Raw genomic sequence first — 21,554 nt, 5'->3', positions numbered from 1 at the left:
CATCTATCATATTAAAACCAATCTCCCTAAATATTTGTATACTTTACTACCTTATAATAAGGAAGTTTTGGCATCATTTTTATTCAGTATAGACCACCACTGGGTTGAATTTTCAGGCACATTGTTAGAATTACTGTTGTTCACATGAAATAACACTTTAAATCCAGAATATCCACTCAGTGAACCCATATCGAAAGCATAGGCTGATACAACATTGTATTTCCTCTGCCCTAATATAAAACCATTAAGAAATATTCCCGTACATATACACTGGGTTTAAGTTCATGTGAACTGGTGAAATCTTGAGATTCCTTTGGCATGTATGACACCTCACATGTCACACTTTCTGCTGGTCCCCTTGGATCTTCTAGGACATGATTCTGCATATGGATTTAGAAGACATTACAGATGGCAAAACCTCAGCAGTACAGTTTAAACGGTTTTATTTGAAGATAGTCATGGAAGCTTTCTGGTTCCCAACTTAGACCTTGAACTGTGAATTTAAAACTCATGTTTATCATTCACCAGATTTGAATTCACACAACAGCAGGAAGAGCTGAGAAAGTGAAGGTCCATAAGAAGAGTTAGAGAATCAGAGGAGTCACCGACCAACAGAGCAGCCAGGTAAGAAGGGATAATTTGTTAAGAGCTCTATAGGATGCTGTTGCCTCTGTGTAGCTTCCTCCTTTGTAGATACACAGCCAAGTACCCGGTAGTAGATTTGAATTTGCTGTTGGTCAACAGGACAAGCAGTCAGAAAGAATAAATGGACACAGAGCTCAAGAGAGCAAAGGCAGTCTGGAACCTGCCAAGCACCTGTGCCTCTGTCTCTCACTGCACCTGATTGCAAGAAGACTTTCAGATTAATGGGTGCTATTTCCATTTTGCTGTCCAAATCTCAATAAAGAGATTCCTCTTTTCACCAGCTCTTTTATTTTTAAGATTTTATTTATTTATTCATGAGAGAGGCAGAGGTAGAGGCAGAGGGAGAAGCAGGCTCCCCTCAGGGAGCCCGATGTGGGACTCCATCCCTAAGATCCAAGATCACACCCTGAGCTGAAAGCAGAGCCCAACCCCTGAGCCATCCAGGGGGCTCTCTTTTTGCCAGTTCTAACCCAGAATCACACAAATAAAGAGATTCTGGGAAATGTAGTTTGCCTTTTAATTAAAGGTGGCAGTGTGGCTTTTAACTCCTTTTTGGCAGTTCGCTTTCTATCAGAGACAGCTGAAATAAAAATATATTCTTATCTACTCAAAATAACAATGAACCCATTTTAAGCATTTAATATATGCTAACCATTCTGTTAACAACTTTACCTGTAAAACCTCACAGCAACCTTATAAGGTACTATTTTTTTCTTCGCATTATAGGTGAGGGAACAAGCTTAGAGGGATTCAATAATTTGCCCAAGAACACAATTTAATTGGATGCCACTCTCCAATTTCTGTGCATTTAGTTATCCTAATCACCTCCTTTGTTTACCAATGTTGAGTATGTTTTTATAATAGCCAAAAAAAAAAAAAAGACTTATAAGCTAGTCACAGGCGTTCTTCACAATCAGAACTGTCCAAGTAATTTTCAAACTCTCAAATAATTTGATGAACCCCAATTGCTCATCTGGACATTGTGCAGGCTTTTCAGCTGGAAAGACTTAGAGATATTTCACTTGGTTATTGGTACAAACCAGAGAGGGAGGGAGTAAGGAAGGGAAATGGGGCAGAAAAAAGGAAAAATAGGAGAGAGAGAATGAGGAGAGGAAAAGAAGTGAAATAAGGTTAATTAATATGTAGACAGTTTTGCCTGGTGAACCATATGTAAGTCTATTTTTATGATTCTCATGTTTCAAAACACAGTAATTCTGGGTCAAATTCCAAGGGGAAATTATACTTTCATAAATATTTGTCATAAAGAAAAAGACCAAATGATTACCTGAATACTAAGGGTCGAGAAGCCCCAGATATGCACATTTCCACCAGATTTCCCTGCAGTTAGAACTCTTTATATTTATTTATAACCATTGTCACTCTAGATTGAAGTTACGACAATAAAGAGATAAACACGCTGAACCAATATTTTTTGAGTTACACTTGGGTAAATTTTTTGAAAAGTTAAAAGGAAAACAATAAATTGGGTGTTACATGATCAAATAAATTTGGACAATGCTACATTTATCAAAGCAGAACTTCTCAGAGCCTTCAGGGTGAGCCTGTGCATCATAAAGTACCAGAAGAGAATACAGAGTATGTCATAAACATTTTTGGCAATAGAATCCTTTTTTCACTGAGCTTGGAAAAACAACACTAAGCCATTCGTTAACCAAATTTAATTGGATTACCAATTTCCAACCAGAGTAGAGCCCTTCCTAGGGCTTTGGAAAAGACTAGAGCCATCATTATTTATTGAGCACAGGACTTCGTGAGGGTCTTCAGACATGACTCAAGAGGAAGGAAGCATCCAAAAGGGCTGCTCTTTAGAAATGTATCATCTAGTGTAGGGCTTGTAAAGATGATAGAACAGTAAGATGATAGTATAAACAAATTGCTCTAAGATTTCAAAGGAAGGGGAAATCATGCCTACTTGGGAAAATGTGCAAAGGTTCTGCGAGCTGTGAGTTATCAGCAATGGAGAGTCTGAAACTAATAAACAGAAGGAGACAGTGTACACCCCTCCAGGCGTCTAGAGCATGGTGGAGGGATCTAAAAGAAGGATGCCTAAGGAAAACTGAAGGCTCATTTCACCTACCTCATACTTTGGCTCAAGAAAAGGCCTAATCAAATATATTTGGATCTAGGTTCTGTTTCTCCACTTGCCAATATAGGGAGCCAAAGAGAAGTAAGGTTCTTCGTGAAGATGTGTGTTATTCCCTGAAGAATCTTTTAGGAAAAGCAAACAGCCTGAGAAATATTTATTCATTAGATGTATTCTGGCAGCCGCCAGGAAAATCCAGAAAGTACCAAGCACTTGCACATACACATAATACACTTGATTCTTGAAGGCACTTGTGATTCAACTATTCTACGGTTAACTGTCATGAAGTACCTCTGACTTTCTGCAGGAAATGCATTGTTAAAAACCACCCAAATGTATTTGAAATATTGTAAGACGGTGAAAGAGTTTGGATCCAAAAAATAATTCTTACAGAAAATGTTGATTGTTTAATCTAGTTTTCCAGCTGTAAGTAGGACTTGATTTTTTCAAACTCCCCCACGCTTCTTGCTATAAAGAAGGTAAGTACTCTCTAGTGTCTTGCTCGATTGAGAACAAACATCCTGGCTGCTGCTTCTTGTAAGCTATATGGCACTCTTCTGAAATCTGGTGCTGATACATTCCACATGTGACCCCATTTACCCCTGGAAGAGAAACCTTCCTGCTGAAGCAGATGGGTTTACGGAGGTGCAAACATAACAAACAACCTGTGTCTTTTTAAAACTGCCAAGGTGTTTATCCTTCGCCTTCTCATGGTGGGGAGCTTTCCTCTTTTCTAGATGGAAATCCATATTTTCACAATGAGGAGTATGGGTTGCCCGAGGCAGAGAGGCTTGAAATGCAAGAGCTTATCTCCCTAAAGTCGCCTCTACTTCTGGCTTAGCTCAGGTCCACAACCTCACTCCCACCTTGGCTCTCTGAACAGCAGATGGGTTCACTTAGGACAGCACGTCATCCAAACCCAGCAGCCATGGTCCTCTCTGGTTCCAAGTGTACCATACGAACACCAGAACACCCCGGAGGGGGCTCTCCGGCTCGACACAGAGTCAGGGGGACCTCAGATGAGGAATGGGTCAAGGCAGTAGAAGGGGGCGCTAAATCACCTTAGCAAACTCTAAAGCAAATTCTTGCCATTTCTCCGTTCAGGCCAGAGCTGACAACCTAAACGTGGTCAGGTTTCACATGAGCCTGAGACTCTGGGAGTCAAAACAGGAGAAGAAACCAGATCCTGCCCGTCACGTGGGAGGCTGCATAGGCCTGGGCCAAGTCAGCTGTGTTAGCTGGGCGACGTTCAGAGAGAAAAATGAAGTCATATCTCCCTTCCAGGTGATATTTCATGCGCTCCGATTATGGACTGTGACAGGGAGATTCTGGCAGTCTTTATCCAAAGAATACTTCCTCTGAAACTGATGCTGTGTGGAGAGATATTCAGCACTACATATCTGATCTGGGCATTTTGTTCAATTTGATAAGTGTAGCCCCATCTGTCCCACTCAAGCACCGTGTGTGTGTTGTATGTGTGTGTGTGTGAGTGTTGTGTGTGAAAGACAAAGCAGGGTGCTGCGTTGTTCTTGGGTGTTGAGGTATCGTCTCAAGCGTGCCACCCCAGTGTGGCTGCGGGACCTGGTTTCAGATGCCGGTTGGAGCGTCCTGAGGCTCATTAATAATGGACCAGTCTGACAAGAGCACTCTTGCTTCCTTTGTGTTCCACTGCAGACGAAGGGAGACATGGACCTCTCTGTTTTGCCAAATAACAACCATCCTGACAAATTCCTGCAGCTCGATGTGAAGTCTTTCATGAGGAGCTCAGCAATTCTTCAGGGCAGCCTGGTGAGGTTTCCAGCGGGGAGTTACCTACCCACCCAACGCTGGCAAAACCTCGTGTATTCACAGGTAAAAATCCGGGAGACCAAATACATGGGGTGGGGCTCGTTTCTTTCTCACCATCTACTGTTTCTTTCTTTTTTTTTCCTTTTAAGATTTTATGTATTTATTTATGAGAGACATGGAGAGAGAGGCAGAGACATAGGCAGAGAGAGAGAGAAGCAGGCTCCCCGTGAGGAGCCTGATGAGGGACTTGATCCCAGGACTCCAAGATCACACCCTGAGCCAAAGGTAGATGCTCAACCACTGAGCCATCCAGGTGTCCCTTACTGTTTCATTAGTTGTCCCCTTAGGAAAAAAAAAAAGGCAGTAGGGAACATGGTGACAAAGTAGCATCTCACTCTTACAATATAAAAAAGGCCTTTCTCTCTTCCTCAGCATAAGGAAACTCTCCGATCACTTTATAAAATATGTGAATTCCCCCGACCTTCGTTTTTTGCTAAGCACTAGCTTCTCAGTCTGTCCTTGTTTTATTGCCTCCTTTTCATCTTACTCCTTTCCTTCAGAATTTTTCAAACCACTTGTTACACTTGCAAGTAAGACTCTGGAGGGACAAACCTATCTCTATCTTCTGGTGTGTTCTAAGCACAAAGCAGCAGATGCTTGGGGACTGGAACACAGCCTCTGAGACAACCAGGGAACTTGCTTTTGCCTGATTTAGCTGGGCTCCCTTTCATTGCATGCAGAGAAGACTCAGCAGAACAATGGAAATCCTAGTGATTGAAGGAAAAGGAAATAGAGGGAGCTCTCCTCCTTGGAAAAGTGCTGGCTATCGTCTTAGATACTCTTATTTTCCACAGGTATCCATGTGGACAGGACATAACAATCAGAACTTCAAACCCAGAGCAGACTTTATTTGTTGCTTTCTTCTTTTGCATCTTGCTTCTTTTTGCTGACCAAAGGAGAAGAATAAAACCGTGATGAGTTCCATGTGCTGAAATAAACATAAAGGCCCTGACTGTGGCACAGCTCATGAAACAGGAATAATCTTTGTTTTAAGACGTGAGGGCTAATGGGGTTAAGGGTTAGTCAATTTTGAAACAGGAAGAAGCATTTCATTTCAGAACAGATGTGACTGACCTACAAACCCCTGCAAGTCATTAAATCCTTTGGAGTAGTTCAAATTCCCTGAACAGAAATTTGTTTTCTTTTAAGAAACAGTTGCTACTCATGAGTCCTGGTGTAAAGTGACTCCTTTGTGGTGTGTTTGTGGGCTCCTGGGGACCTTTATCATGAGATCATTCAAATCCAGTACACTCAAATGATTATGTAAGTGTTTCCTCCACCTATAAGGATTTTAATTTATTTCCATCATAAGGCAGCCTGTTATGACAACTGCCTTTGTAAAAAAAAAAAAAAATTGACTCCTTCCCTTTTACAATCTTTAAAATTCTTCCCACCATCCATACATACCTTTTGGGATCTCATTTTTGTATTTTAAGCTAGATGCAATGAAATTCCTCCCTTTCCTTCCTTTTTGTTTATATCATGGAACAAAATGACTCAAAAATCAGTTCAGAAAACCTTGGCCCTCCTATGCAATGAAGTTTAGTCAAAGAAAACATATCCAATAAATTCCTTTGAGGTTGGAAGACATCAATCTAACATCTTTTGTTTGTTACTAGAGTTAACCTATTTCCTTCCTGTGAATCTGCATGGTTTAAAACTCTGTTGAATGTTGTTTCTAAACCTGAGTGAAATGCATGCGATGTTTAAGGGGGCGTTTTTTTCAATAGGTAGGCCCTGATGAGTTGAAGTGGTTTTCCAAGGAAAAACCAAGGAAGTAACTGTAAACTGCACATAAACCTAGTAAATCTGTTATCCTTTTACTCTTTTTAAGGGTTTTATTTATTTATTCTTGAAAGACAGAGAGAGAGGCAGAGACACAGGCAGATGGAGGAGTAGGCTCCATGTTGGGAGCCTGACATGGGACTCGATCCTGGGACTCCAGGATCATGCCCTGGGTCAAAGGCAGATGCTAAACTGCTGAGCCACACGGGCTGCCCTATCCCTTACTCTTAAAAAAATGTTAAATGACATAGAATAAAGGCCAATATGCTATTGAGATGGTCCATAGGGTTGGGCGGAATAAATCTTACAAATTCAGGTAGTTGGGGAGGCATGACACAAATTAGGACTAACTATGATTTACATTTACTACTTTTATTTATAATATGTGAATAAGTAATTCTTTCCCTGGCTGGATCTTAAAATTCAGGAATGATGTATTTGTGGCATAGAATATAAATCTAAGATAGAAAGACATAATGAAAGTTTTAAGTGGCTGTCATGTACCTAGAAGAAGGCACTGACTATACCAGGTATGTTAAGGTGTTAGGTGTGCATGAGGTGGTAGCTGTCAAAAGTTCTTCTTTTAATACCGTTACTCGGGGCACCTGGGTGGCTCAGTGGTTGAGCATCTGCCTTTGGCTCAGGTCCTGATTCCAGGGTCCTGGGATCAAGTCCTGTATGACAGCCCCACAGGGAGCCTGCTTCTCCCTCTACCTATGTCTCTGCCTTTCTCTCTGTGTCTCTCATGAATAAATTTTAAAAATCTTTTTAAAAAATAAAATAAAATAAAACCCTCACTCTGTTGGGGATACATTTAGCCAATGGGTAGAGCAATGAACAAAGAAATTAGAAATTTGGTGTCTTATCTCAAATCCATAGTAAGCCACTTTAAGAGACATTTATTATGGCCCTTATTTGGTTCATGCCTCAGTATTTCCACTTGAAAAAATAGTATAATATTAATTTTATGTATTTGTTTAAAAATGAGAACATACAATATGAGATAAAAACAATTGAAAGAAAAGGTTTCCTATAAAAGTCTAAGAAATTATTATTATTTGACAGTATTCCAAATTGTGTTGAAATTATCCTTTCATTGGATTTTGAAAAAACAGTTGATAATACTACATGCCTTTTCCTTATTTATAGTGTGGATGCAGGGCTGTGTGTGTCTCTGTGTCTGCATAGATGGTGGTGTTAGGAAACATAGTCAATACATCTGTCAATCCATAACTCAAGTAGTAGATTTTATGCTCACATGAAATCCACACAGACTTCAGAGTTGTGTTGGCTTATCCCTGGGTCTTATAGCACCCAGGTGCATGGTGTTTGGGATTCAGACTACCTCAGGGAATGTCAAAGTACCTAACTACAACCATTACCTCCAAAATTAATAGTACCTCAGCAGTTAAAACACATATCCTATAATCCCAAATATGGGGTTGAATTCCTAAATATATGCATCATATTTATATCCTGATTTATCTCTCAAAGCTTTCTTAAAAACTCACATTCCAATTTCAGAGGAAATTCTGTAAGCCACTTTTACATGCAAAAGTAATTCTGGGCATAAAGAAAAGCAAGCACTTGTTCTCATGCATGCCACTCCCCTCCCCCAGGACACTGAATTCCATGCTGCGGAAACACACAGGTCACCATGTTTGCAGGGAGAGAGTATGAGTGCATATTTCTTGATTCCACTATATTTATACTTCTTAAATTCTTACACTAGAGAAGTAAAGAAGCTTCACAATAAATTCCATCTCAGTGCAATGAACAAATGTTCGCCAAAATCTAATGTTTCTGGTTGTTAAAATAATTTGGGGCATGTGTCTGATGAAGGCATTTGGAATTGTATTCCAAATATTTCTGCCAATCCCTTTATAAAACGAGGTAATGAAAGGAAAAGGCAGATTTTTTTTTTTTTAGTTTAAATGATAAAATATGTTTCAGACACTGTAGTGGGCTCTTTTATTATTATTATTATTAGCATAGACTTTGGAATCTTTTCAGACTAATCTCTTTGTTTTATCTTTTCCTGGCTTCCATCACATTTGTTTCAGAACCCAAGAGCATTCCATGCTAAACCTGTAAGTTGCAGTAAAAGGTCAAGGGTAAGAGATTGCTCTTGCCTTGAGTTCTAGACAGTGTCATCCCCTGGATTTATTTCCTATTCGCCTTTCCTTGCCTTTTTTTTTTTTTTTCTGTCTTAATAGCTAACTTTTCCCCTTAAATTCTGATGTCTCTCCTCAGTTTTTTGTTTAGGGTGGATTTTTTTTTTTTGGTTGTTTGTTTTGTATGCTATAATTCAACCTGTCTCTGGACATGTCCTTGAGATCTGTCCTGCCTTCCATAAGAATGTCTCTATTCCTAACCCTCCACTTACTGTTCTGAATAGAACAGCCCTGCTTGCCAAATAGTCTCCCATTTTTAAGCCTATATTTGTGGAAATGTTATAGAACCTTTGAAGCACTTAAATTATTATCTGGGAAGTAGATTGGGGGCATCATTTAGTTGCTCAGGGATTTACAGGCAAATATCAAAACATGATTTATCAAGTTAGGCTAAATTTATGTAATTCACAAAATCTCCAGTGGGGTCTGGAATTTAGCTTTCGACAGTGAGCTGACAGAAACAACACCCAACCTGTCCCCACCATACAACTCTCAGACCAAACCCAAATGCCTCTGGCACTGAAGCCTTAAGGAAGCACACCATCAGTGTTATGAGAGAATGTGTGGGACTCCGGAGCCCTGGTTAGGTGGAGGTGAAGGCAGGGAGACAAGATTCAAGAGAGGCCTGGGTGAAACCACAAAGGCTTAGTAATTGTGAGATTTTATATTTTTATCTTGAAAATTTTGAGGAGTTGGTGAAAAATTTTAAGCAAGAGAATCACATGACCAAATCTGTGATTTATAAAGATAACCATTCTAGCAGTTTGGGAAACAGAATTACTGTAGTCCCTGGGGACCACAAGTTTGTTTGTACTCCCACAAGTAATAAACAAAATGCCTTGTTTACATTATGATTATAAAAGCGATTTCACTGCATGTACAGATCAAATTGGGGGGAAAATGGAAATCTTTATGATCATGATTCTCCCAATCCATAAACATGGTATATCTTTTTCATGTCAGGACCTCATATGGCCCTTCAATGAGGTCCTATAATTCTCTATGTAGAAGCTTTCATAAAGTTTGTTAGGTTTATAAATCTAAATACTTATAGCACTTACTATTCTTAACACTAGAACTTTTTAAGTCATATTTTATAATAGTGTTACTCATGTATGCCATTGATTATTATAGACTACATAAGTATTATATATTGATCTTAAATCCTGAAATTCTGTTAATCTATTCTCTTTTGACAATACATATCCCTGTAATCATGCCATCTGCTGTTTTGTTTCATTATTTAAAATCTTTATTCTTTTTACTGAATTTTACTGTTCTTATTGTATTGCTTGTGGCTTCTACTGCAGCAACATATGAATGTTTGTGATTATTGACATCCTTGTATTAATTCCGAAACTAAAACAAATGCTTCTAATATTGTGATTATTTGGTAAACTATGCCCTAGAAGTTTAAGGCAGATTCTCTTAATTAGTTTTTAAAGATTTCCTAATATTTCTAGTTTGCTAAGAAAGTATGCTTTAAATATGGTTGAATGTTTTCAAAATCTTTTTCAGAATCTGTTGCGAAATCCTACATCTTTCCCTCTTAATGTAGTGAATTACATTAATCTTCTAATTTTTTAAATCACCGTCCAGGTAAAAATTCTTTCCTGGTATGAATCTGTCTTATCCTGGTATGTATAATTTATACATATTGTAGAATTATCTTTAGCAATAGATGATTCACAATTTTTGCATTGTGCTTATAAGAGAAATTGGCCTATAACTGACCTTTTCTTTTACTTAAACTGCCTTTGTCAGGAGTTTATACCAACCTCATAAAATGAACTGTGGAATATTCTTTGTTTTCCTATTTTCTGGAAATATTTGACAAAAATAGGAATGATCTGTTTTCAAGACTGTCTGGTAGAAGATGACTACAATAATCTCTTGGCCGGGTATTTTTCAATATGTGTGCAGTTGGGGTAGATTTTAAGCTATTGATTCAGTTAGTCAAATTATCACAAGTTTATTAACATTTTCACTTTCTTCCTTAAGTTTGGTAAGTTATGTGGAAAACTGCCCAATTGTTTATAAATTTTTTTAATTGCTCAGATTATTCTCCTGTTACATTTCTTAACCTCTGGTATGTCTTTACTCATGTTTCTTTTACATTTCTAACCCTGTGGATTTGTGTCTTTTTTCCTGAGCAGTATGGCCAGGGGTGTTTCAGTCCTTCCAGCCCTTCCAGAGAAATAGTTTTCAATACTGTTCATCCTCTCCATTGTGTATTAGCTTTTTCCTTTGTAGTATGAATTGATTTCTACTTCTATCTCTTTTAAAATTATATTAAATTGCAGTTAATATGCAGTATAATTTTCTCTATTTCTGTGTTGTTTCTTATTATCTCATTAATTTTCTCATTCTGCTTTTATCATGCAAACATATTTTTCTATAATAATCCCTCAAAATACCCATTTCAGTTCTGGCCAACAAATTTACAATTTTCATTTTCATTCTGTTCTAAATTAATTTCCGTTATTATTTCTTTGAAGTGTATGTTTTAGTTTTCTATAAAATGTGGTACTTTAACTTTTTGAAATTGATATATAAATTTCTAACAAAGTTGACCGTGTTTAAACAGCATGATCCATATAATACTGAGTCTTTGAAATTTGTTTTATAGTCTAGCATATTATCAGTTTTTGTAAACATGTAGTATATATTTTAAAAATTAGTATTTTCAATTGTTTAATAAAGATGCCAGTATATTTCACTTGATCAAAGTTGGTTTTATTGCTCAGATCCTCTTTATCTTTAGTAATTGTTTTGTCTGCTTAATACAAATTGTATGTACAAATTTTTCCTTATAATTATCTCCAGTTTTGCTTTATAAAGTTTGAGACTATTAGATGCATACAAGTTTAGAATTATTATATTTTACTAATGATATCTACCTTTTTTCACTGTGTAGCAATCCTCTGTATCTAACAAAGTCTTTTATTTAAAACCTATTTTGTCTGGGCAGCCCAGGTGTCTCAGAGGTTTAGCGCCACCTTCAGCCCTGGGTGGGATCCTGGGGACCTGGGATCAAGTCCCATGTCAGGCTCCCTGCATGGAGCCTGCTTCTCCCTCTGCCTGTGTCTCTGCCTCTCTCTCTCTCTATGTCTCTCATGAATAAATAAATAAAATCTTTAAAAAAAAAAAGACCTATTTGTCTGATATGTGTGTGTGTGTGTCTATACACACACACACACACACACACACACACTTTCTTGGTGGTTAGCTTAACTTATGTTGTAGATACAAATAAACTTAAAGTTTTAGTGACTTAACACAATAAAATGTATGTCTCATACCAGGTCTGATATGAGTGATATGGATGTCCTAGGGCTTGGCTTCCAAATGGAATCCAGACTGTTCCTTCTTGAGGATCTACTGTATTGGAATCTCTGCTGGGCCTGTAGATTGGAAAGAGAGTAACCCAAGAATCCAGGGATTTCCGGGGTCAATCCTGAGTTAGGGTATGTCCCAATCCAGTCCTATGTCCTAGTCCATGGGCTGTTGTATGCCCATAAAAAGAAATGGATTTGCTAGCCAGGCCCTGCCACAGTTTATCATTCTTTTAAATGTATTTACATAATATGTAATAATATGCATAATATGTTTTTTACGTAATAACTACATATATAAATATATTTTTTAAATCTATAAATTCTTCCTTTCTGAATGGGAAAAATTAAAGACACGGTAGTCACTATTCCAAAGTAATTCTGAGATCCCATGGGAATAGTTTGTGTGGCCTCCTTCCTTGAAGGTGTGAAAGATTGATTAGACCATGATTCTGCTTTTTAGAGGGGAGAGACAGGCAGAGGGAGAAGCAGGCTCCATTCAGGGAACCCAACGTGAGACTCGATCCTGGGACTCCAGGATCATGCCCTGGGTCGAAGGCAGGTGCTAAACCCCTGAGCCACCCAGGGATCCCCTACTGCTCTCTTTTTGCCGCAAAAGTAGACTCTCCTTCAAGGTAGGCTTCAAAGTTTACTTCTACTCTAGGAAATGTGGAAATATAGAGTTATTGTCACTGCTTTCTTTTGTTTTGTTTTGTTTTGTTTTATATCTAAATACCCAAAAGCTTTTAGGTGTAGGCTTGTGATCTCTTCGGTAATATATTTCTTACAGAATTTAGGAGGCTATTTATTAATGTAATCTTACCTGACATAACTGACTACTTGCTGTCAGTTTTATAAATCAGTAAACAAGCCTGAAGTTCTCTGAAGGCATAATTCTCAAACTGGCTTTCGTGCATCCATTACTGTATTCTTAAAGTCAGTGACAACCACATAGAAACTCTCAGGGATAAGAGTTATGAAAGTGCAGCCTTACATGATCTTTATCTTAAGTCACTTTATTCAACTGAGAAATTTCAATAAGCATATTTTGCTCAACTTTTTTTTTTTCTTAAAGAGTTCTGTGTTTTGGTTTTGGGATCTGCAAACAGATCTTCAACAATAGAAGGATAGAGGGCATCGAATTTCTAGGTCCTCTCTACTCTTTCATTTCTTCTTTCCAACTGTCCAGCTCTTTCTCTAACCTCATCTCTTCCTTGTATCACATTAATGCTCTGATTATTGTAATGTCATTATATGTACATAAATGTTCTGATTATTTGTAAGTATCTCTCCTAGAGCTACAATGTAGTTGGATTGCATTATGACAGATGACATTTATGCCAGTTTTTTACTATAGGCTGTGAATAGCCATCAGTCCAGCTGCTGATGTGTTTTATCTCTTTCCACTTCTTGGCTGCTAAACCCATGCCACATGTTTATGGAATTTTAAGATATACCATTTTGTGTATTAGGGAGGATAGGCTAGCTTATACTGTGATAGCACATATCCTCACAAAAGATCACTAACTAAAAATAAAATATTTTTTAAAGATCTATTTACTCATTAGAGAAAGCAGGGGTGGAGTCAGGGGAAGAGAGAGAATCCTCCAACACACTCCCTGCTGAGCCCACAGTCTGACAGTGAGCTCAGTCCCAGGACCCTAACTAAGATCATTACCTGAGCTGAAATTAAGAGTCAGATACTTAACCAACTGAGCCACCTAGGCATCCCAAAAATAAAAGAGTTTTCTTGCTCATGAAAAGTCTGAGGAAGGACAGGTAGATTTTAGCGGCAGCTCTTTTCCAAGCAATAACCCATGACCTCAAGTTCTTTCATCCTATAGTTCTGCCATCATACAACCCTTGCTTAATAGTGACACAAAAATGGAAATGAGGAAAGTGAGCCAAAATCTTGTGGGAGATTCAGGAACCAGGTTCAATGGTGCTATTACTTTTATCCATAAATCATCAACTAGGAAAGAGCTGGCCCCATTATAACTTCAAACCAAACTGGGAAAGGCAGTCATCCTTTATGCTCAGGAGGGGAGAATAAAATTCATACGCATTTAACTAGACACACCACAATATGTAGCTCTCATTTCGCTGTAGTTGCCAGTATATCTTTTCACATTCTTTCACTCTCATTCTTTGTGTTCTTATATTTTAGGTATTCCACTTGTAATATTACATAATTTAATTTTTAAAATCTGACAATTTAAAAAAATGACAATCTCTGTCATTAAAAGGTTTAGTCTATTTACATTTAACATGATGCTTTCTAAAATTTCTAATATTTTTCTGAGATTCCCTCTACTCTTTTTTTCAGCTTTGTTGTCTTATCAAGTTTCCTTTATCTTTCTACTGCTCTGCTGATTTAGAAACTATATAGTCTTTCTCTATTTTTACTAATATTTTTGTGCTCTCACTGACATGATTTCTTAAAACGTTCTGATCAAAAATACCTGTTAAATTTTCCAGTTCAGTGATTTAATTATCCCTTATTTAAAAACTCACAAATTAATCATTGTTATCTGCTTTATCATTGTTATATGCTTTATCATAAGTATTTATCAATACTTCCTTAGATATAGAGAGATTTATCAGTTTTCTTTTTTCCTTTTTTTTTTTTGCTCAGCATTTCTTTTTGCATCTTAATCTTTACTTTTATTATCATGTTTCTTCCTTAAGTACATTTTTTAGAGGTTCTTTCTTTATCGGTCTATTAATTCTATAGTCTAAGTTTTTTGTTTGTCTCAAAATGCATTCTATTTTGCTCTTTTTACTGAATTTACTTATATGTAAATGGTGTAAATAATGATTAAAATGTATAAAGAAAAATGGACAAAGTAATGGTGAATACAGAAAAGTCTAGGTAAGCTTTGAAGTGTTGCTTTCCTTTAATATTTAAAAATACAAATTATTTTAGAATCTGTATGACTAAAATAATAGAATTACTGTTGAGTTTTCCTTTGGTAAATGTAATCTATCCAGAATGTGGGGTCAAGAGTTAAAATCAAATACATGCCTTTTTTTTCTTTCTTATTTGAAAAAAATTACCAAAATATAAATGAACCTCAACTATAATCAGTGTTTTTTATTCTGCCATCAAATTCTTAGCAAAGATATTCTATTTTCTCTGCACATATATTTCAGACATGAAATTGTCATGCAACACACAAATAAATGGCACCATGTATTAGGATAGATCTTAGACTTTCAAGAATATGGTTTAGAATTAACGACTTGAATGTTCTTTTTAGACCATAGCTCTGAATTAATAATTATTAAAATTATTTTGTTATCTTATACCTATTAGTTTTTCAAGGTATTAATTGCAGTAGAGTCTGTTATTTTTTTCCTGACCCTCAAAATTGTTTTTTCCTCATTTATAGAGCTTTCTTACTTAAGAAGCTGAAGAAATAGTCCAGTGGGCAAGAAAACTGGCAAAGTAAATTTGTTAATGCCTGAAGAATTATCCCTCTCAAAGATGATCAAAGATGTCTAGCCTTGAAAAAAAAAAAAACCTTAAGTCAGAATTATGCTAAGCTGAAATGATCTAAATTTCATATCAAATTGTTTTTCTCAATTCAGAAACTTTTTTTATGAAGCCATCCATCTTAAAGACAAATGCTAAGTCAAGATGATGTATTATTTCATTGAAAATTTCAGTATTGAAGAATATAAATTGATTTTGAGCAGACCAACAACCTAATAAATTCAGAGATCTCTAACTTGACCTTTAAATATATAAAAAAATGTATGGGTTAAGAAAATTAGGGAAGCTTAAGGCCAAAGAGAATATGAATGGTTTTATCTAGATGATTCTTTTTTTTTTTTTTTTTTGGCTTATCAGCCATTTCAGAAGGAAACTGTATGTAATACTATTTCACAACCTAGCTTACATAAATATGTACTTAATGTGACCTCTATACCCAATATATGCTAAGGGAATCAGTGTCTTGATGATTAGAAATATAACTCAGAGTAATATTAATTGCTATTGAAATTTCTCTGTTTAGGAAGACTTAAATATGTGAAACACATGTATTAAAAAATTGCTGTAAATTAATGAAATGTGTCACCAGTTTTAAAGGGTTAAACCTAAGTTTTCTTATGTAGAACTTCTCTCTCTTGATGCTCATTATAACTGAGGCATTAATCTATAAGCTTTTTGTTTCTTCTTAATTTTATTCAGCCAATGAACAAATTTCAATGCAAAATGTTTCTACCTCCATAATAATTTTACAGTCAAAGGGGTGAAAAAAAGCAAAGTAAAAACCTGCAGGTCAATCATACACAGAAAAACATAATTACCCTACCCTGTTAAATTTGAGATGCTGATTGTCCTTGGGCAGGGAGAAGGCAAGGGTTATCAAGAAGGGAACATGAGGTATGCTGGTAATGTTCTATTTCTTATTGAGCTATCCATTTATGATATGAGTACATTTCTATAAGTATATTTTGCTTCAATAAGAAAAAGATTTTAAAAATCTATCTTTAAGTCAATATTAGAGCCATCTAATAGCCAGCTGGTCTGTAGACACATAAAGGAGTATGATGCTGTTCTGTCCTTCACATTATCTGAAAAACGAGTCCCAAGAGAGTTTTTTGAAAGCCAAGGCATATCTATAAAACGCCTTTTAATCTTGACGTTGCTGGGTTAATACAGCAAGGTTAAATATTATTTTTATCAGTCATGGAATACACAAATAGAAGTAAAATGTCATTAAATATCACTGCAAGTGAGGTGGGAAAAAAACTAGCATTGTCCAGAATTCTGCTATTCGAATTAAAAAGCAATGTCCTTTCTCTGTAGTTATAAAAGAGCATTTTCATAAATGATTACTGAAGCTGAACAAGATCACACACAAAGAAGAAATTTTAATTAATGACAGGATTCTAGGTCAGATTAGATCCTAGAATCCTCTCCTCATTCATTGTCCTAATCTGTTGGGTTTCCAGGTGGAATCCACAAATTTTCAGGGGAAGTTATTTCACATTTCATCCTCCAGTGACCCATTGGTAAAAGAAGCCTTGTCCCTGTGCCTCCTAACAGAGAGAAAAGACCATCACTGCTCAGCAAATGAGGCGATCCAATGCAGAGGGTGCTGTTGCTGTGGATCATCCTCCACCATCCTTGTCATCAGTTCTGAAGAATAACCCACTCTATGGTGACATAGGTTTGGAGGAAGCTATGGAAGAAAGAAAAAAGAATCCCTCATGGACCGCTGAGGAATATGACAGGCATTCCCTGCACACAAACCTTTCTGGGCATCTGAAGGTACTCAAAGCAAAGAATCACCTCCTTCAATTGATGAAGAATATCAGCTAAATATTCCTTTAAAAAATGGGTAGTAAGGTGACAAGCACTCTTCACTAGACCCAAATCTCTTGATTTCTGGTCATTTTGGCTCCAGGCATCCCTCTCTCTCTCTCTCCTAGTCAATATGTGTTTATTGATTTGTTCTGAGTTTGACTATGGCAGCAATATACTGGCATCTATCTAGTGTAGAGAGAAAGAAATGATGTGACATAGAAAAGTTTACCTAGAAGGTAAAAGGTTTATGAAAATTAATTTGCCAGATTTTGTATGTTTTCCCCTAGTTTTGTGACCGTTTATTTCATGAACACTTAAGAATTCCCTATTCTGCATTTATTCAAAAATATTTATTCAGTGCTCTGTCTCAGGCATGGTACAAGGCAGTTCTCACCAAGGGTCATCTTATTCCAAGCCCACTCAGTGATTTAAGATTGCAGATTTACATTTTGGACACTGTCCTATGTCTCAGTGACAAAACAAAACAAAAACATTTCAACACAGGAAAAGTATGCAATGAACTCATTCACCCAGCTTAAACCCAACCGCAGTCTTTCTTTGTTTCTTTTTTTTTTTTTTCTCCCCCTGGTATCATCTATCAAATAGATCTAGAAATACCTGCAAAGCAGGAAGAGTGGCCCTCTGTTTTCTGAGTGGACTGGATTCCTCCCCAGCCTTAGCTTGCCCCTGCCTGCCCTAGGGCCAGGGAGGCCTGACTTTTTCCACTTATACTTCACTTAAGAAGGTGTATATCTGCTCCGAGTCTCATACCTTAAGCACCTGAAGATTTTTTTTCTGTTGGAAAGAGGACAAAAGTGTAAACTCTTACACTTAAAAAAAAAAATCTCAAACGAGCACTCTTGAAATATCTTGTTGTCTGGAGTCTTTGAGGTTTTTCAGTCTCCTGCTAGATTTAATGTATCTCCTTCTTAATGTAACCTCTTTTCCAGGGAAGTTTCCATAACAGACACTCCCCCATAGCAACAGTAATCTTGTGGGCTTTTTTTTTTTTTTTTAATCAGGAATTTGAAGGTCAAGACTTCTAAGAAGTTAGTTTCTTTTTTTTTCTTTTTCTTTTTTCTTTTTTAATTTTAATTCCAGTGTAGTTAAAATACAGTGTTATATTATTTTTAATTACTTTTTTTACTATATTTTTAAAAATGATTCTTATTTATTTGAGGGAGAGAGAGAGCATAAGCTGCGGGTAGGAGGAAAGGAGAGGGAGAGGGAGAAGCAGACTCCCTGCTGAGCAGGGAGCCCAATGCGGGACTGGATCCCAGGACGTTGAGATCGTCACCTGAGCCAAAGGCAGCCTCTTAAACAACTGAGCCACCCAGGCAGCCAATACAGCGTTGTATTAGTTTCAAATGTACAATATAGTGACTCAACAATTCACCCAGTGCTCATAACGTAAAGTACATTCTTTAGTCCCCATCCTCTGGTTCACCCATCCCTCTAACCCCCTTCCCTCTGGTAACCATCAGTTTGTTTTCTACAGTTAAAATTTTATTTCTTGGCTTCTCTCTCTCTCTCTCTCTCTCTCTCTCTCTCTCTCTCTCTCTTTTTCCTTTGCTCAGATGTTCTGTTTCTTAAATACCACATGAGTGGAATCATATCGTATTTGTCTTCCTCTGACTTATTTTGCTTAGCATTATAATGTCTAGCTCTGTGTTGCTGCAAATGGCAATATTTCATTCTTTTTTATGGCTGAATAATATCCCATTATATATATGTATACCACATCTTTATCCATTTATCTTTTGATGGACGCTTAGGCCGCTTAAAAAGTCACTTTCTTCAATTAGGAAAATATGTATTTTATTTCGCAAACATTTCTTGACTCTACACTAGAGGTTCTTCTCTGCCCTTTATTGTTTACATGAATGGCAAGAAAACTATAAAGATGAATATTACTGTCCCTGTTATCAAAAAGCTCATCTAACTGATCAAAGTAACAAACCATCATTATAGAACAATAGAGAGGAAGAGGCTAGTGCTCCTAATAATAGTAGAAAATGCTATGCAGATTCAAAAGAGGACATGATCACACTGGATTATAAAAAGGCTTCATGAAAAGGTTAATTTTTACTGGCTTGAAAAATGCATAGAATTCCAAAAGATATAAATGGTTTGCATGAGCAAGGAGGCTCTTCTGTCCAGAGTAGGAAGAAAAAAGACACAAATACAGGAAAGTGAGAGAGTTTGTCAGAACAATAAGGAGTTCAGTTTTGCTCGCACTACAATTTAAGTAATAGAATGATGGGAAAATGAGGCTCAAAAACACTAAAAAAGATGTAAGGCTAAGGAGATTGAACATCATTGGCAATGAGGAATAATACTTTTGTTGGAAAATTCCCTGAGTTCTGTTTAGGAAGATCAAATATAAATATGATGGATGCAATGCTTTGCTAAAACTAGGGTCTGTCCCCTCCCCCATCCCCCACATGTACAGTTACCTCAGCGTTTGTAGACCTCATGATGCCATCTCTAGCACTTTTTTGAGGGATGCTTCTGAAAGTCATGGCTTTGTTTTAATTAGAATTTCTTTCTATACTTCATTAATTCAACTCCTTTCATCAACATCCCTATCTATATGTCGTAATTAGCAGACAGAGCCCCTAACTCATTGTTACCTCTTACAAGCTGTAAGAGTTCCAAGAGCCTTTGGCCAATTCCACTTTTCTAAATTACTAAGAGTTTATAAATAAGGAAGAAGAAAATAAGTTCCCTATTTAGTTAGCTAGGAGTAGAATGGAAGAGAAGTTTGGAATTATGGAAGTTCTCCCTAGGGAATGTAGGCATCAGATTTGCCTTTGATTAGGACACAAACTAAATGAAGGATACAAGTAAGGTAGACAAGGATTGCAAAATTATCCTTCTGCATAGCTCATCCATATGCTATTTTAATATTTTACATTTTCTAAGACCAGGAAGTTGTAATTATAGCGATGTGGTCAAGGAATTTTATTGCCATCACCAGCATGCACCCAGCTCCCTGAGTGTGTGCTCATTCCTCTCCTAGCACAGCACTCAGAAGTCTAAAGCTAATTTACTGACCCCTGAATCTGACTTAAAATCCACTGGGACTAGAGAGGCAAAGAGGGTGGGCAGCTCAGCCTCAAGCCATTGCTGGTGAGAAATAATGATGCTCTTCAAAGCCTAGCCTCTCTTATTTGAGCTGTGACACTTAAGCCTCACCTGGAACAGTGTGAATATTAACCTTCGGTACCTCTGACGGTGTCTTGTTCTGCAGTATCAATTAGTCTGTAACATTGACTGGTTACTGATTGAGGCTATTCTATGTAATCTTTTTTTTTTTTTTTTTTAGGAAAACCCTAATGACCTACGGTTTTGGTTGGGAGACATGTACACACCCGGTTTTGACACCTTATTGAAAAAGGAAGAGGAACAAGAAAAGCATTCAAAATATTGTCGTGTAGGTCTGATTTTGCTCCTTGTTGCCTGCATCTTGGTTTTCATAGTGACAGTTAGCACATTTTTCACCTGAAGAAACTGCCATAGATACAAGCTGCTTGAAATTTGTTAAAAATCTTTCTAAATAAACATTTGCAGAAAAACATGTTCACGTAGCACAAATGTACTGTTGTGTGTACAGCTCAGTGTACTTGTCTTATAGAATGCAAATGTTGCTTGAGGTATGCTGGCTTTCTCTCCTTTGTTCTATGAAGTCTTGGTCAGAATTCCAGAGTGACCTTTGTCCTTTGGGCAGCAGGAATTCTGGGGATTGAAACCACAGAAAAGTCGCTATATGCAAACAAAACTAAACACTTAGGATAGAGACCAAAGCAGCACCAAAAATTTTCAGCAGCTTTGTCTCATCTCTTTGCCACCCCTACCCTTCTGTTGTCCCTAAGAAAGTTGAGCAAATCATTTTTTGGCTGCCAGGTATACAGGATAAAACCTTCTGGTTGTGCTGCCTTTTGGGTTAGATTCATGCTGTTTTCTCTTCTTTAACTCCTGCTTAAGCCAGGAAAAGAGTTGGAGGGGGGCTTTATTCACACGTATGCTTATTTTCCCAGGATTCCTTTATAATGCCTCCATTGGATGTAGCATTTTCAGTAGACCTAAACTTGAACAGGCCTTTGCTATATAATTAATTACATTGAGAGCCAATTGTGCTTACTAACTGATACACATTGGCTAGTATGAGCCCTGGTGGCTCTCAGTAAGTAGGTTTCACCAGCCATGGCCTCAGAGGAAGGCCCTAGAAAAGTAGAGGAAATACAGCTAAGAAAATAGGATCTGAATCCTCGCTGTGTCTTTTGCTAACTATTGGACCCTGGGAAAGTCATTGTTCCTGAGAAAGGATAGAATCAGCTCCCCAG

General features: G+C 37.1%; 1 protein-coding gene across 2 annotated transcripts; it reads left to right on the top strand.

Annotated features, from left to right (window-relative positions):
* Positions 1-474: 474 nt before the first annotated feature.
* MINAR2 (membrane integral NOTCH2 associated receptor 2) lies at positions 475-20,745 on the top strand. 2 transcript variants are annotated; one of them, XM_041763842.1, is made up of 5 exons: positions 475-624; positions 3,854-4,033; positions 4,424-4,600; positions 16,948-17,172; positions 20,537-20,745. In XM_041763842.1, exons 2-5 carry the CDS (start codon positions 3,890-3,892, stop codon positions 20,714-20,716), a joined length of 726 nt encoding a protein of 241 aa, XP_041619776.1. In that variant the 5' UTR covers positions 475-624; positions 3,854-3,889; the 3' UTR covers positions 20,717-20,745. The 2 variants fall into 2 exon arrangements, with proteins under 2 accessions (XP_041619776.1, XP_041619777.1); XM_041763843.1 differs by lacking the exon at positions 3,854-4,033.
* The last annotated feature ends 809 nt before the right edge of the window (positions 20,746-21,554 follow it).

Source organism: Vulpes lagopus, chromosome 7, assembly GCF_018345385.1.
Source record: "Vulpes lagopus strain Blue_001 chromosome 7, ASM1834538v1, whole genome shotgun sequence".
In the NCBI taxonomy this organism is placed as follows: Eukaryota; Metazoa; Chordata; class Mammalia; order Carnivora; family Canidae; genus Vulpes; species Vulpes lagopus.
This window is presented reverse-complemented; position numbering and strand designations above follow the sequence as displayed.

Excerpts from the sequence above, each read along its gene's own strand:
- MINAR2 (XM_041763842.1), top strand. The coding sequence starts at position 3,890 with ATGAGCCTGAGACTCTGGGAGTCAAAACAGGAGAAGAAACCAGATCCT. Across the intron at positions 4,034-4,423 it reads AAGTCATATCTCCCTTCCAG|ACGAAGGGAGACATGGACCT; the intron begins GTGATATTTCAT and ends GTTCCACTGCAG. Across the intron at positions 17,173-20,536 it reads ACCTTTCTGGGCATCTGAAG|GAAAACCCTAATGACCTACG; the intron begins GTACTCAAAGCA and ends TTTTTTTTTTAG.